Raw genomic sequence first — 14886 nt, forward strand, 5'->3', positions numbered from 1 at the left:
ATGTACCACCATACCCGGTTAATTTTTTCTGTATATATTTTTAGCTGTCCAGATAATTTCTTTCTATTTTTAGTAGAGACGGGGGTCTCGCTCTGGCTCAGGCTGGTCTCGAACACCCGACCTCGAGCGATCCTCCCTCTTCGGCCTCCCACAGCGCCGGGGTCACAGGCTGAGCCACCCGCCCAGCCTCCTGCGGGAATTGTTCTGTCACCGCTGTCCTGGGCACGCTGTGGTCGCTCAGTCCTGCCTGTCAAGGGAGTGCAGTTGTCCGGGACAACAGTGGACACCACTGTCCCCAGGCAGGTGACGATTACATAAGCCGCCCGCCGGCCGTCCGAGCGGAAGCTGAGCCCCAGCGCCCGCGGCCGGGAGCGGCGGGGTGCACGGCCTGTGCAACGGTACACGTGCTCTCCCGCCGGGCAGAAATCTCTTCCAGTGGGATGATTTTCTGCATCGTGACATGATTTTCCGCAACATGACAAAAGCCTCCTGCATGCCGGGACGTGGGCGCCCTGAAACACACGGCGCCGCGGCTTTGCCTGGGCTCCAGGGGGAGGGTTTGCCTGTGTTTATGCTCATTCATGCTCCACTGGCTTTGCAAGTGGCGAGGCCGCATTCGGTCCTCTCAGTGGGCGAGCGCGGGCTGACTGGCCCTCTGGTGTCGGGGACTGAGAGGTCGTCTGTCCGTTCTGCAAACACCCACGCGGGGGACACAGCCCAGAGAACCTGCGACCCGAAAGGCCCCGGCTGCAGCCCCCTCGGCGAGGCCGGGCCCAGGCTGTCCTGGGAGGGCCGGGGAGGGGGACCGGCTCGCTCAGGCCCCCCAGCCAGGCCGGGACAGGCCCGGGGCCGCCAGCCGAAAAGAGGTGAGCTCGAATGGCCTCGCGACAGCCACACGTGGCGACGAGGAATAGAATAGTTTGTCTTTTGGAAATCACATTTTTTGCAATATTGGCGTCTGTGTGTTATGTCCACTTCGCCTTTGACAGTCAGCACTTCAGGGGTCAGATGGAGAAAGCAAAGCCCCCGCCTTTTCAGACGCGAGTGGTTTGGGTTTTGTTTTCTTTTATGTTTTTATTGCTTTGTTCTGTTTGCCCCATCGATTGGAAACCGACTTTCCTAGAGAAGAGGATTCTACGTCCATCCACCAGCCCTGGCCTTTGGCGTCCAGCTGGCCGGTCCCATCTCACGCAGGGTCAGAAGTGGCTTCTCGTCCAAGGAAACTTATAAAGAGCTGCCTATGTCCAAACGCAAGAAACCTCAGTGGCCGATTCTTCCAAAACCCCTATTGAGGTTTGACCCCTTTTCCCCCAAGTAGACATGGGGCAGGAACAGAGAAAGATGTACTGAAACGGGAAAATGGCAAATTTAATCACCTCATGTAACTTTTTTCCCCCTCAGTTTTGCTGCTGAAAACTAAATGAAAAAGAGGGTAACATCCCAGAGCAAAAGAAAAGACCAATCACCTCCCCCCTGCAGTTCCTCAAAAGATGAGAGGGCTCCAATCATGGGAACGGCCCTTGGCTTGGGTCACCCAGTTCTCCCCAGCGAGAATTTGGAAAGTCAAAGACTGGAAGGGTAAGGAGTCCACTGACAGGCCAGGACTCTGACCTCCTCGATCCCATTTCATCACAGCTCATCATATCTGAGAAACAAGGAAGGGACAAATTCACCCTAATGAGTGAGTGATTAAGCAAGACCATACTCAGCTGCACAGGGTGACTCGGAGAACATCTCAGCCAAGTCAGTGGGTCGTCCCTGAGCAGAGACGGCCTGGGGGGAGGGGGTCTGCACTGGGTCGACATGGCCTGGATCCAGAAGCCCCAGCATTGCCCTAGCAGCCGTCCCATTCCAGGCACCGGCTGGAGCAGCCTGAGGGAACTTCCCCAGGGTGGATCCGAAGGGACAACAGCCAGGAGGTGGTCAGCAGCTGTGCTCCTGGCTAGGGGAAGGTTTCCCGCAAGGAGATCTGAGTCGTTTGCCATCGGGAGCCACGGAGGGGTCTTACTAATAACTACGCATAAAGTTCATCCCATGAAGACAGAGAAGAATCATTTTAATTAGAGAAATCGATATGAACGCATGCAAAAGATAAGAAGATCATAAAAGCAATGGATTTTACTTTTAAAAAGGAGCGTAGCGGGCATGCAGGCGAAATGTCAGAAAAGCTAAAGCTTAAAAAGAGCTCAAGGGAGAAAAAGGACTCTTTATAAGACACATTTGGAGCGTAAATAAGAAGGAGAAAACTGCAGCTCCTTTTCTTGGGAAAGATGCAACATTGAAGTACTGATTTATTCAGGCAACCAAAGTGTATGAATACCCCACTACGTACTGAGACTCCTTTTGGTGAGCACCAGGGACAAAGATAAGAGACATTTTCTCTTTTCCATTAAGATGTTAGAGAGTCGTTGACCCCTTAGAAGATCCGATCAAGCTGTAGAACAAAGACGGCAAAGGGTCTGGGAGGAAGCAAGTAGGGAGCAAGAGGAGCTGGGGAGAAAGAGGAGCAACATGTAGTAAATATTTACAAACGTGTGCTGCAAATTCACGAGCCTCTGAAACGGGGGACCCCAAGGTACTTTAATTCACTGGATCATAAACTCCTAATCTTGAACTCCCAATTCACCTCTGTCTTCTCTGACAGGAGAATGATTTTTCAGACAAGAAAAAAGTAGAACAAATGTTCACTAGAATAGGTGAAAAAAATGTAAGAAAGCGCAACCTGCTCTCAGCATGTTTATGTCTATTAATTGTAGCAAACGTCATCTCAGGACACGCAGGGGTTACATACAAATAACAAGCGACAGTCTGTTTTCTTCAAGACAATGTGGAGAACAGGACACATGTGGACAAATGATGCCATAATATTTCCAAAGGGGAAAAGTGTAGATAAACCAACAAGTGTGCCAGTAATTCTAAGTAGGATTCCAGAACAGGTTGTGTGTGCTTAGAAACGAAGAAGTGATCACTACTAACAAGTGTGGGTTTAGCAAAAGAAGAGTGTAGCCAACTCATCACATGTCTGTTTGTGACAAGTCATCACTAGATCAGAAGGTGGAATAATCACATGTCTGTCATTTGACAAAGAATTCACAGGTGACCTCGTATATTGGACAGAGAAGTGCAACCGCGTGATAATGTCACTGGCAGAGAAATGCAAATTCTTAGTGACTAAATCCAGAGAATCTTTGCTAACAGACTGATGTCTTCGTTGGTGCTGCTCAAAACTCCATCCGGCCAGCACCCAGTTCAATATTACATCACGGTCTGTGATGAGTTCGTAAATAGCTTACAGCTGCAATTAGTGAATGGAACCCAACACTGTAGTGAGAGAATCAGGCCACAAAATTGAGGGATTTAAGTCGAAACCTTTTGCTGTCGTTAAATTTAGGGTTAATGGAACTAGAACACTCGGAATATAATAATGTCATTTCATTCTCATGGGTTAGGTCGTACTATCAATAATACTATGTGCACGTCTGGCACAGATTTTTAATAGTACATTTAAAAGCTGAACCTATCCTGGTAAAAAAGATAAAATGATAAAGGGCCTCAAAATAATTCAACACAGGGAGAGGCTGAAGGAACCGGGGAGTGTTCGACACGGAGCAGTAGCTCAGGGAGTTCGTGCTGTTTAAATTATTCAGAAGGATTACATAAAGAGAGAATGACACATGTTCTCTGTGGCTCTGCAGAAAAGAACAGGGACAATTAAATATACATTACAGGAAAATGTTGACTTAAAGAAGAACTTTTTAATCACTGGTTGCTGAGAAAACAATGAAAGGAAATGCTTGGGGAGTATGACAGATTCCCCGTTGCTGGAGGTATCCAAGTAGATGCTCAAATACTCAGAGACCACCTGGCAGTGTCGTCAGGAGAGCCGTGCCCAGAATTCAGGGGGATCCGGTACTGTAAGGTGGATGGAGGCAAAAAGGACTCTGAGTAGAGGCAGGGGTCAGGAAACCCGGCCTTCAACTCCCTGCATGGAAAACCATCTCTTGGACTCTTTCTAAATAAAAAACTCTAATGCTCTCATGCTGTGTGACTTTTATACTCATTTCCATGATCCTCTATCAGCCAAGATAAGTCTGGCTGCAACAATTACCAACTGCAAAATTCTCAGTGGCTGGAAACAACAAGCATTCCTTGTTCTCAGGTTGGGGGGGGCCTGTCAGAACATGAAGCACCCGGCTCGGGTGGCCCCCTGGGGATTCAGCAGACTGCGCCCTGCTCTCGAAGGCTTCTGGCCGATCTAGAAACACTCTCAGACTCACTCAACCACAATCAGGCAGGCGATGCAGCCTTCCGTGCACTTAGAGGAGAGGAAAGCCAGTTTCCTGTGAGTAGTAACTAAAGACTATCTGAAATTCAAATGGGTTCAAGCCCTCAAAAAACCCCACAAAGAACCCAAATAAACAGCCCCGCTTTGTCTCCTGGGATCGGGTCCTGTCCCCATCATGAACTTTCTCTGGGTGGGTCACTGACCCTTTCTGTGGCTCCGTTTCTACAAAACAAAAAGAGGAATCTCTCTCTGTCTCCCCCTCTGTCTCTCTCAATTGTTGTTTCAATACAGTGAATCAATAAATATAAATGCGATTCTAAACATGTCAATAATGAGTTTTAAACGACATACTTCAAACAAATTAAATTTAACAGAGCTTATCTGAGCAAAGAACAATTTATTAATCCGGCATCACTTAGAACCAGCAGAGGTTCGGAGAACTCTACCCAACGGTATGAGCAGGAAGATTTTAGGGGCCAAACCAGGAAGCAAAGAACGGAACCCCCCGACTGGCTGGGGTGCGGCATGTGCCCTGTTTTGGCAGGTGCAGTGATTGGCTGAATCGGAGCTGTTTGTGTTGGGTGAAATTCAGCTATTTGTTACAAAAACATACACTCCTAGTTAGGTTTCGATTTGTTGGATGTACCAAGTTGCAGTTCGTTGCATGGGAACTCAAAGTTCAGAGAAAGCCTCAGGCTGCTGGCCTCCTGCTTGTTTAATTTGACACCGTGCAGGTGGGGCGGGGGATGAACCAAGGCCCGGCACCTAAACCATAGAGAAACGATCTATGCATCGCCCCTCACCGGCCACGGGGCCGCATTTCTTCGATCCCATCACTTTGTGCCCCCTCAGAACTTTCCAGGTTCCCAGTGCCCCCAGCAGAGCTGCTCCAATCTGTCCCCGAGAGCCCTTGCTCGTGGGTCAAATAAGCTGATGGTCTCCTGTGTATAGAAAATGTTTTTAGCATTTTTTTTAATGCTAAAAAGCACTTCTACTTGTATGGTTTAATATTCTTTCAACTGTCTTTCCCCACTTTCCAGTAGGGGAGACAGTTGTCCCGGCCCATGTCACGGGAGCAGACGAAGGCGGAGGACCCAGCGAGTCCTCTGAGGACACCCGGAGCCGGGGTGAGGATGGGGAGTAGCCGGTCCTGGCTCCCACCGTGCCGGTTTGCTCACGGTCCCCCCCCTCCCTTGGCTCCTCTCTCTCCGCTGTTGCAATCACTCCACCGAGCCTTGGCACGGAGAACGAAGACTGGGGGGCACTTGGGCAGCGGATGGGGAGACCTCTGCCAGGGGCCTCCTCAAAAATAGCTCCAGCTCGCTGGCGACCCAGCCTGCCCCCCGGGGACGTCGCACGAGGGAGGCTGGGCACACGACCCAGACGTTTGCTCCAAGGGGAGCCCGGATGCTCCAGGCACCCACGTCCCCCGCACAGATGGCCTTGTCATACTCGGTCCCCAGGAACGTGGGCCTGGGTCCATGTGCTTCCCGGGGGGGGAGATGCTGCACTCAGGGACCTGTCTGTCACCTGAAAGGCGGATTGGAACGTCGGGAGGCTCGGGTCACAGAGCAGACGTGGTGTGTGGCCCACCAGGCTCTGCTCCCTCGTCTAGGAGTCGCTGCCCGGCCGCGGGGGGAGAAGGAGCCACCAGAGCGCAGGACAAGGGTCACAGCAAGGGCAGGGACACGAAAGCTCGGATGTCACACGCACCCACACTCACGTGAGGCTGTCGTCCTCAACGAGCCCTTGCCAATCTAGAAGGATCTACCACGTACCCAATGTAAGACCATCAGAATGCAGACAGTTCTGGTGGCTGCCCTTAAGGGATTTATAAATTGAGGAGACAAGGGCTGAACACATGGAACAACTAGAAAAAAAGAAAATCACAACGCAGAATAGAATACCACTAGAGTGTGGAATTCAGAGGAGGTGGAGTTCGGAAGTTTACCCGGATTATTGAGGACGTTTTCATGGGTCATTCAAATTGTGGCTCATGCCTAAAATCTGTCTCTCCCACACTAATCCAGACCAGCCCGACCTCTTCCAGTCAAGCACCAACTTCCTTCCCAACTCCTTAGGGAGCTTTCTGTCCCGCACAAACCAGGGTGAAGTTCTCCGTTTCAGGCAGAAGCAGCTAACTATCCCTCTGTAAGAGTAAGACACACATACATGCCTGCGGCATTTGAAAATGATTAGAATGACTTGTTTCTTTAATGTTGATATTCTTTAATATTTGATGTCCTTTGTAATTTTCAACTGATAACCGAATATCTGCCGTTCTGCCCAATTGTGACTCTTTTCCCTGCTTTTATTGAGCGGTAAAAATAACGCTGCTTGTCATACCATCGTGTCAGTTATGAATGGGGTTACTGACACGAGGAGGTGTGGAACGTGTGCAGGGGAAGATGCCACCTGCACGATCCCATCGCGTGGGACCAGGTACCGCGCCGAGTCGGGGCCCACGGCAGACCCCCCCACGCTGCGGGATTCCCACGCGGGAGGTGCTCGGCCTCTGTGTTTGCTGCATGCACATCGGCATTGGTCGAGTTCTCTGAACTCGCGTTCGCGGACACACCAAAATGAGGTACTGCCCTCGACCTAGATGGAAAATTGCTTCTCTTCATTACTTGTTCTAGTTTAGAAATCATCTCCCCAAATGCCTGCTAGAAAAGCATTCTTTTTCTCTGTTTCGTCCTGAAAAAGGGATGCAGAAAGTGAGCGTCTAGTGTTTTCTTCCATCAGCATCATCAGCGTGATCGGCTAACATCCCTTCCTGTCTGCAGAAGTTTCCCGAATGAACGACAGGTCACAGCTAACACAGGCTGAAGGGGGAGCAGAGGCTCGAGGCAAAACCTGCCCCAGAAAAGTGGAAGGACCACGTCTCACCCCGACACACGCGTTCAGCGTTTTCACCTTTCTTTTTCCTTGAGGAGCTTTATGACGACAGAAGCTGCTTAGGAGATCCTGGCTTTACCGTTTTGGTCAAAGTACCGAGCTGGGTTTTCGACTGAGCCCGACACGGCTGTCAGTAGGAACACAGCAAGCGATATCATGTCGAAATCGTGTTGTTTCCGCTAAGAGTTCACGAGCTGAACATTTTATCAGAGGCCCCTGAGGGGGCTGGCCGTGAGACCCCTTCTTTCTCCACCCTATTTTTAGAGGACACATGTGACACGGAGCACTTGCACCTGCTGTTAGGAGACGCGACGGCCAGAACGGGCTGTGTGTGCTGCTGTCATACGTGTGGGCACGTGTGAGGCCGGGGCTGGGGCTGCAGGCAGGCCACTGTCACCCGTGGCCCTCAGACGAGGACAGTCCTGCTGGTCCCTCTCCCCTGCAGGCCCTCGGCTCAGACCCAAACCCGTTCCGAGGCAGTAATCAGAATTGTTTCACAGGAAGGAAAATGTTCCAGTTCATTTGTTAAAAACAAAAACATTATGCATATGTACAAATGCACAATCCCATACACATATACTATCTATTTGCCTGTGACAGATTTAAAATTACATTCCACACTTAACAGTCACTGCCTATAGGTAGAGAAGAATGGGATTTGGGAGAAAAGGGTAAAGTTAGAAAAGAATGTTAACTTTCACCCTAGGAACCTTGGTATCCTTTGAATCTTTAACAACTGGAATGTTTTCATGACCACTAGTGTCATTTTTAAATCTCTCAGCACAGAAGCTGTTATATAATATGAATTTAAAGAAGAGAAAGAGGAGGAGGGGAAGAGGGAGAGGGGAGGGAAGGAGGAAGGAAAGGAATAGAAATGGGAAAGGAAGCGTCCGTGCACATCGAAACCAAATCCTTGAAGCTCTGGCTGCGTGGAGCGGTTAGAGACAAATGGGACTCATTTGGAAAGGCTTTGTGAAACGGTTGAATCTGAGCAGGATTTTAAAAATAATTTTAACAAATAATTTGATTACTGTGTCCTAGATGTTTATTGCAGAAAATTTGTATTAGAATAGGACAAGAAAAGAAAATTAGTCTCCCCATTAATCCAACCTCCCAGAGAAACCACAATTAACATTGCAGTGGCTTTCCTTCTGCGCTCTCTCTCTCTCTCTCTCTCTCTCTCTCAACCACATTTGGAAGGACAACAGGAACAAGACGTAGCAGAGATGATGGGTGGGAGTGGGGAGAACATTCTAGCAGAGCAACAGAGAAGTGGTTCCTGGCAGCCATCAGCTGCTCCTGTATCTCAGACCTGAGATCCCAGCGAGCTGGTTTGTGCCTGGAATATTGGTTTGCGTTTATCCTTGAAGCTTTGCCATGGGAACAGCCTCTCCGGGCCTCAGCTGCTTCCTCTATAAGACAGAGATACTCTCTTAATCCCACCCACCTTGCTGCACGAAGTACCCGGACACAAAGTCCAGAAGTCCCTTCACAAATCAGTCAGTACCTGGAATACAAAATAATAATATTATGCAGGTTTGTGGACTAAGCCACAAAAGCCTATTTAATGCAAAAGGTCGCTGAAATTCCATACTGAGTATTGACAGCAATATGATTTTCTACCGTTTATCCACTATAAATTCTGTGTATTTATCTGAGGACCAATCAGCATTCATTTCTCTGAGAAAATACATTTTATTGTCTTAGAGAGGAGACTGCTGAGAGCCCTGCCTCCAATTCTGGGGGATCTGTGGGCAGCGTCACCGGGAAGAAGGGAAGATTGCAATCTGGGGACAGTTTCATTTTTTTGAGAGCATTGCTCGAACCAACAACGTCCGGGTCAGTCTGGTGACAGCAGCGATACCCACAGAACACGTGACGGCAGTAGCAGCTGTCATTCACTGAGAGATGATGATGCTCCTCATGTCCTTGATGTGCATTATTATGTTTAATTTTCAAATCAACCCTATCGCATACTTAGAGTTATTTTCTCCATGTTATAAAGGAAGAAACAAGGCACAGAGAGGTTAAGTAACTTACTCACGATCGCACAGCTTGGTCTGAGCCAGAGCCAGCATTTCGGCTCTGGCTCCAAAGCCCAAGCTCTTACCAACAGTTAATATTAATACATAGGCTGAAGGGTGGACCTAAGTTACCATTCGTGATCCTCCATCCTCAGGAAGCTGTGCTAGGCAGGGATCATGTGGGCATTCTGGGAAGGTTTCTAAAGGGTGGGAAGATGGTACCAGCGGAAGTCTGACCTCCGGGTATCCTGGCATTGGGGACATTTGTTCACTCTGATGGGTGTGGTGATGCTGTCACTGTCTGTCACTAGGGAAGTTCATTTGAGGTTCTGTGAACAAAGACTCTGACTCTAGGATTCGGTGTGGGGGTGGCAGGGGGTTTATAATCATCCCATCCCCCCCGGCCGTGCCTACTCCTCTGCTGACCCACTTCTGAGTCATCCCTCCATCAGAACCAGCCATCCGTAACATCCTAACATGCTCTGCTTCAGAAATGCATCCTTTGATACTAGTCTCTTCCCAATTTTTTTGTTGTTTTCCTTTATTGCTTATAATGTTTGTGCAGCTGCTTTGCGAGCTAAATATGCAATCAGTGTGATGCAATCATGTCCCTTCCTTATCAGGGAAGGGAGAAGATGCCAACTTGAATTTTATGCCATTTTCAAGGACTCCGTGATACAAAATGGTAAGTTCACTTAATTGGTGTGGTCTTAATTGGAATCACAAGGGAAATTGGAATGTACGCCGCGTTCGGTTGTTTGTGTTTTTAATAGCACTGTTTGGCTGAGACTGGGCCATTATCTGCCTGTGATTCACCCAGTGATGGACGATTTGTGTTTCTGAAGTTTGATGAAAATGGAATGTCACGTTACAGTGTTGTTTTTTTTTCCTGGCCTTTTCTGTTATGCTGTTTCTTGTGAGATTTGAATTTTATGGGTTATGTATTAAGAAGGGGCTACTACCAGTAGGCGTATATACATACTTATATTCATATTCCATCACTTAGAAACACACAGAGAGTCACTCGTGTTTGTTATTATTAACTGGTGATATTCATTCACTTGTTCATTCAAACTTTTATGCAATCAATCAATATCTATTGAGCCCCAGCCACCTCGTTGACTTTGTGATAAACGCAAGGAATGGACAGGTGGACAGGACTCAATCCCTGCTCTCAAAATCTCACCGCAGCTGGAGGGAGAAACAATAAACCGCGCGGAGGTCCTGGGATGGAAGTACGGAGACGACAGGCAGAGAGCAGACAGGCATCTGTCCCTCGACCGGGGTTGATCGATAGGTTTCCTGGTCTTCGGTGACTTTATGTATCGTCTTGGGCGAGGCGGCCGAAAACCGAACTGGAAATCTGGTCGTCACGGGGACGTTTTCAGCGAGGTCAGCAAGAGTAACATTTGTCACATCACCTACTGGGAACCTCTCTGGGAAGCAGGAAGCAAATCATTCGCTCAAGCGTGCGGACTTGAAGGTAGCGTTTGGGAGTGTGAGAGCTATCCTCTTTGTTCTCTAGTAGGAAACTTGATCCAGTGGGGAGAGACTGGGGTGGGCTCAGGTCCAAGAATTAAGGCTGCTATTTCCAGTGTGTCCGGCAACTCAGCAAGGCTGGCTTCCCTGTGCTTGGGACAGGGCCAACCTCGGGGCATGTGAGGCCACACGAAGGTGTCCCCAAGTGGCCTGAGGCATGAGGAAAATCAGGTCCCCTGCAACACAACGCATGTCTCTATTGCACAAGTCTTCAGGGGACGGGGATGCTGGATTGGTGGGATGGAGATATCGGGGAGAAGAGAGGAGGTGGCACACAGGGGGCTGTTTTGAATCTTCCTTAGCCCTGATGAGCTTCTGCACATTCGTTCTTTTGATTCAACAAGTACTGATTGAGCAGCGGCTACGTACAAGGCACTACTCTAAATGCTGGGGTTCCTATGAAGCCTAAAAAAGGCTCTCCCCATGGGACTGTCTGGCGGAGAAGGGGTGCACACGTGAGCACCCCTCCAAAGCACCCGGTGATCTGCCCGGGTTTGCTGCAGCTGCCCAAGGATTTCCTCCCAACTGGGCATTTCTCTTGGCCGTAGGAATTCGTATGAGACTTAGAGGACATAAGACCTAAGTGAGAATGCTTATTCTGACTTAGCACAATCAAAGTCTTTTTTCTAAAGAATAATTTATTCCTGACACCCCTTTGCGATAGGCAGAGAGTGTAGTAAGTTAGAAGGTGCCGGAGTTAGACTGGCCTTGAATCTTGGCTCTGCTACTGACTAGCTACGTGTGAGGTCAGTTACTCAAACTACCTGCATCTCATTTTCCTGGTTTGTAAAATGGGAATAATGTCGACAGCGACATTATTAACTGTGCAGGTTAAATGAGGTTGTACATGTAAAGCACGTGGCCTATCATACACGGTCCCCTTTATTTTTCAGTATTAACTTACTCTAATTACTCTGGCTTAGGAAGTCCCCAAGCTCTACCTGAGCAGGTACTTTCAGCTCCATTCTAACTTCCTCAGGGGAGAGAGAGGCCCCGTCTTGTACATCCTTCTCTTTCCTAAACAGTGATCTTTATGGAATCACTGAAAGTTTTTAAGCAAGGCACTAACATGATCCAGTTTGCTTTTCAAATGCTCTTTCTGACTGCCATGTGCAAATGGATTGGCACGAGGGCAAGAAAGATTCCAGGAAGGCTGATTACAGACCACCCAGGCAGTGGTCTGTGTGGGCAACACATACGAAATGCATCACCCCTCTGTGTTTCGGGGAACCAGTCCAAAGCCTCTAGTACTTTCTGAGCTGGGATCATTGACGTTCCGTTGGGGCTGGGAGGGAGGACGTATTTTGGCTGTTGGGAATGTCTTGCAGCTCGTAACATGTGGCTTTGATCATGTCGAGCGGGAACCTGAGTCTGTTCAGCTGACATCATTTATACAATCTCTTTGGCTCTCAAGAGGCAAGTTCTCTCTCTTTAATTTTTTCCTTTAATTCTTCAATCAGCCCGTTTTCATGTTTTGCTGTTAATAAGAACATTTTCTCTTCTCCTCCAGAAGTGGACGTTTGAGGAAATAGTTCCAAGATTCAAAATCCTTTCATGTTGAGACGGTCTGCTCCATTGTTTGGCTGATTTCCTGTGGCCTTGTTGGTTTGCTTGTTTGTTTTTAAATAAATATGTGCGAATACCTGGAGCTGCATCGTGGCATTAATTAGATTGACCTCTATTTCCAAGTTTTATTCGGGCCTGTCAGTTGTTCCATAAATCTTAATAGTTTTGATGTATTGAATATCTGTTGGTCCCTGTTCTGTCTCTTTGCAGCTGTATGAATTTGGATCTGAGACTGTCAGCTGGCTCAGCTGTGACTACAGCAGTGCTACCATTCTAGGGCCTTGAATGGCATCTGAGTACCTCGGAGAGGCAGGGAATTGTGTCCTTTTAGTTATGATTTTCATAAAATTGTGCCAGTCGTGTTCTCTCAGAATTAGATTCTGAGATGGAGTCAGGAGTGCAAAAGGCTTATTGAGAAATAAGACTCGTGAAAGGAAAGAGGAGGAAACAGGATTGGGCTGGGGTGTCGTCCAACTGTGACACAGTCCTGACAAAGTCTCCACCGGCCAAATTCAGGGTTCTGGACCAATGACTGCCCACTAAGGGAGCCTGGCATTGGGCAGAAATGATGACACTCTCGAGCCACCGTCTGGCTCAGTCACTGGCTTAGAGTCCCCTCGAGGAAAGCATAACCTCAATTGAAAAGCTCAAGTGAACCCCGAAAAGAGCTGACCACTGGGGACCGGTGGCTCACTGTGCTCCTCGCAGCTGGGCAGCAATTCTACCGAAGGGGAAACAGAATAGCGGCTCATCTCTTTTTCTCCGACATGCAAAGTGCATCCCTCTGCATGTCCGGGAAGTTTGTGCCATGCAATCTACTTGTCTACACACGGGAGAGAACAGCCCCTCTCCCCCTAAGTATAAACTTAAAAAAGGGAAGTTGGTATAACAAACTCCAAGCCCTGTGGCTGCCCTTGGTCTAAAGACCCCAACTGGCCCAATGAGTGACTCATGTCAATTTGCCGTCATCCTCCACAATGACCTCTGCTACACTCACTGGCCCAACTGGGGGTGCGGGATGGCCCAAATCTCATTTCTGGGGGGTCTGGTCTCCTTCTTGCTTGTTTATTCCCAGTCACAATTGGGCAAGAAGAGGCACCAACCTGGCCATTTCTTTAGCCAATAGCTCTTGGTTCTGAAAACTGACTCATGTTTGGAAATTGGAAGTTTTCCCTATCATTTGGCATTGAAATAAAGTTATCGTAGATGCAGAAATAAGTGGAAATAGATCATCAGGGCACATGTTCATATTAGTGAGGTACATTTCCACAGTAGACAAGGAATAACGACGGTTCCATATTTTCTTGCAAACCAGCTACCAAATGCTTTGCTAGACCTAAGAAAGGAATATACCCCCAAGTAGATAAAGCCGTGCTACGTTTGTTCCCACAATACACGAAAAGGAATTGCCCATCACACAGTAAGCGACGCGACTAAAGAAAGGAGAAAATGCCAATACCTTGGAACATTAAGAATAAATTTCAAAGCAATGAGAGTTCTCATCTGCGCAGAATCCAGGACTGTTGTCAAAACACCAAACATTAATTTGACCGAACCTTCCAGCTAATATTGAACAGAAGCTGCTTAAAGTCCAGTTACGTATGATTCCATTGAGAAAAAAAAATTAAAACATGAGTTTCAGCAAGTAAAAAATACCGATAAAACACCAGTGTTCCTTGACATGCCTTTAAATTACACTGAAAACGGTAAAGGTGATAAAGAGACCGAGATCGTGAGCACAGGACCGGAGAACAGCACTGACCTCTCCGTGATGCTTTGCATACTTGTTATTAGCCAAATGCGCTGTGATGTTTAATTATAAGCCACAAACCACTCCCCGAGAATGACGCATTCTTCAGCGGTGTTACGAGACTTGCACAGAGAAATGGAGGAAGCGGGGTTTGGTGATGGAGAACTGATGACCCATCACCTGGAAAACATGTGCAGGTGAGTCTTAAAGTACAAGTAGTTTGCTGGTGGGACGGCAAACTAGCGCAACCCCCGTGGAAAGCAATATGGAGATACCTTAAACAGATTCAAGCAGACCTACCATTCGATCCAGCAATCCCATTACTGGGCATCTACCCAGAAGAACAAAAGACATTCTACAAAAAAGACATCCGCACCCGAATGTTTACAGCAGCACAATTCACAATTGCAAAGATGTGGAAACAACCCAAGTGCCCGTCAATCCATGAGTGGATTAGTAAAATGTGGTATATGTACACCATGGAGTATTACTCAGCTATAAGAAATAACAGTGATATAGAATCTCTTTTGTTCTCCTGGAGAGAGTCGGAACCAATTCTATTAAGCGAAGCATCCCAAGAATGGAAAAACAAGCGCCACATGTACTCACCAGCAAATCGGTTTCCCTGATCATCACCTAAGTGCACATTTGGGAATGACACCAACTGGGTGTCGGGCAGAGGTGGGGTGGGGGAGGGGATGGGTGTATGCCTACATGATGAGTGCGATGCGCACTGTCTGGGGAATGGACACGCTTGAAGCTCTGACTCAGGGGGTGGGGGGCATGGGCAAAAAAAAAATAGAAAAAAAAAAGTACCAATAGGA

General features: G+C 48.0%; 1 protein-coding gene across 1 annotated transcript in view; it reads right to left on the bottom strand.

Moving 5' to 3' along the window:
• The window catches only part of LOC123627409, a 76579-nt gene extending 76125 nt beyond the window's left edge, over positions 1–454 (bottom strand). The window contains exon 1 of the mRNA XM_045536948.1: positions 315–454. Coding sequence (XP_045392904.1) covers positions 315–454 — 140 coding nt within the window. The remainder of the gene's footprint in view (positions 1–314) is intronic.
• Between the last annotated feature and the right edge of the window lie 14432 nt (positions 455–14886).

Source organism: Lemur catta, chromosome 25 (assembly GCF_020740605.2).
Source record: "Lemur catta isolate mLemCat1 chromosome 25, mLemCat1.pri, whole genome shotgun sequence".
Taxonomy (NCBI): Eukaryota; Metazoa; Chordata; class Mammalia; order Primates; family Lemuridae; genus Lemur; species Lemur catta.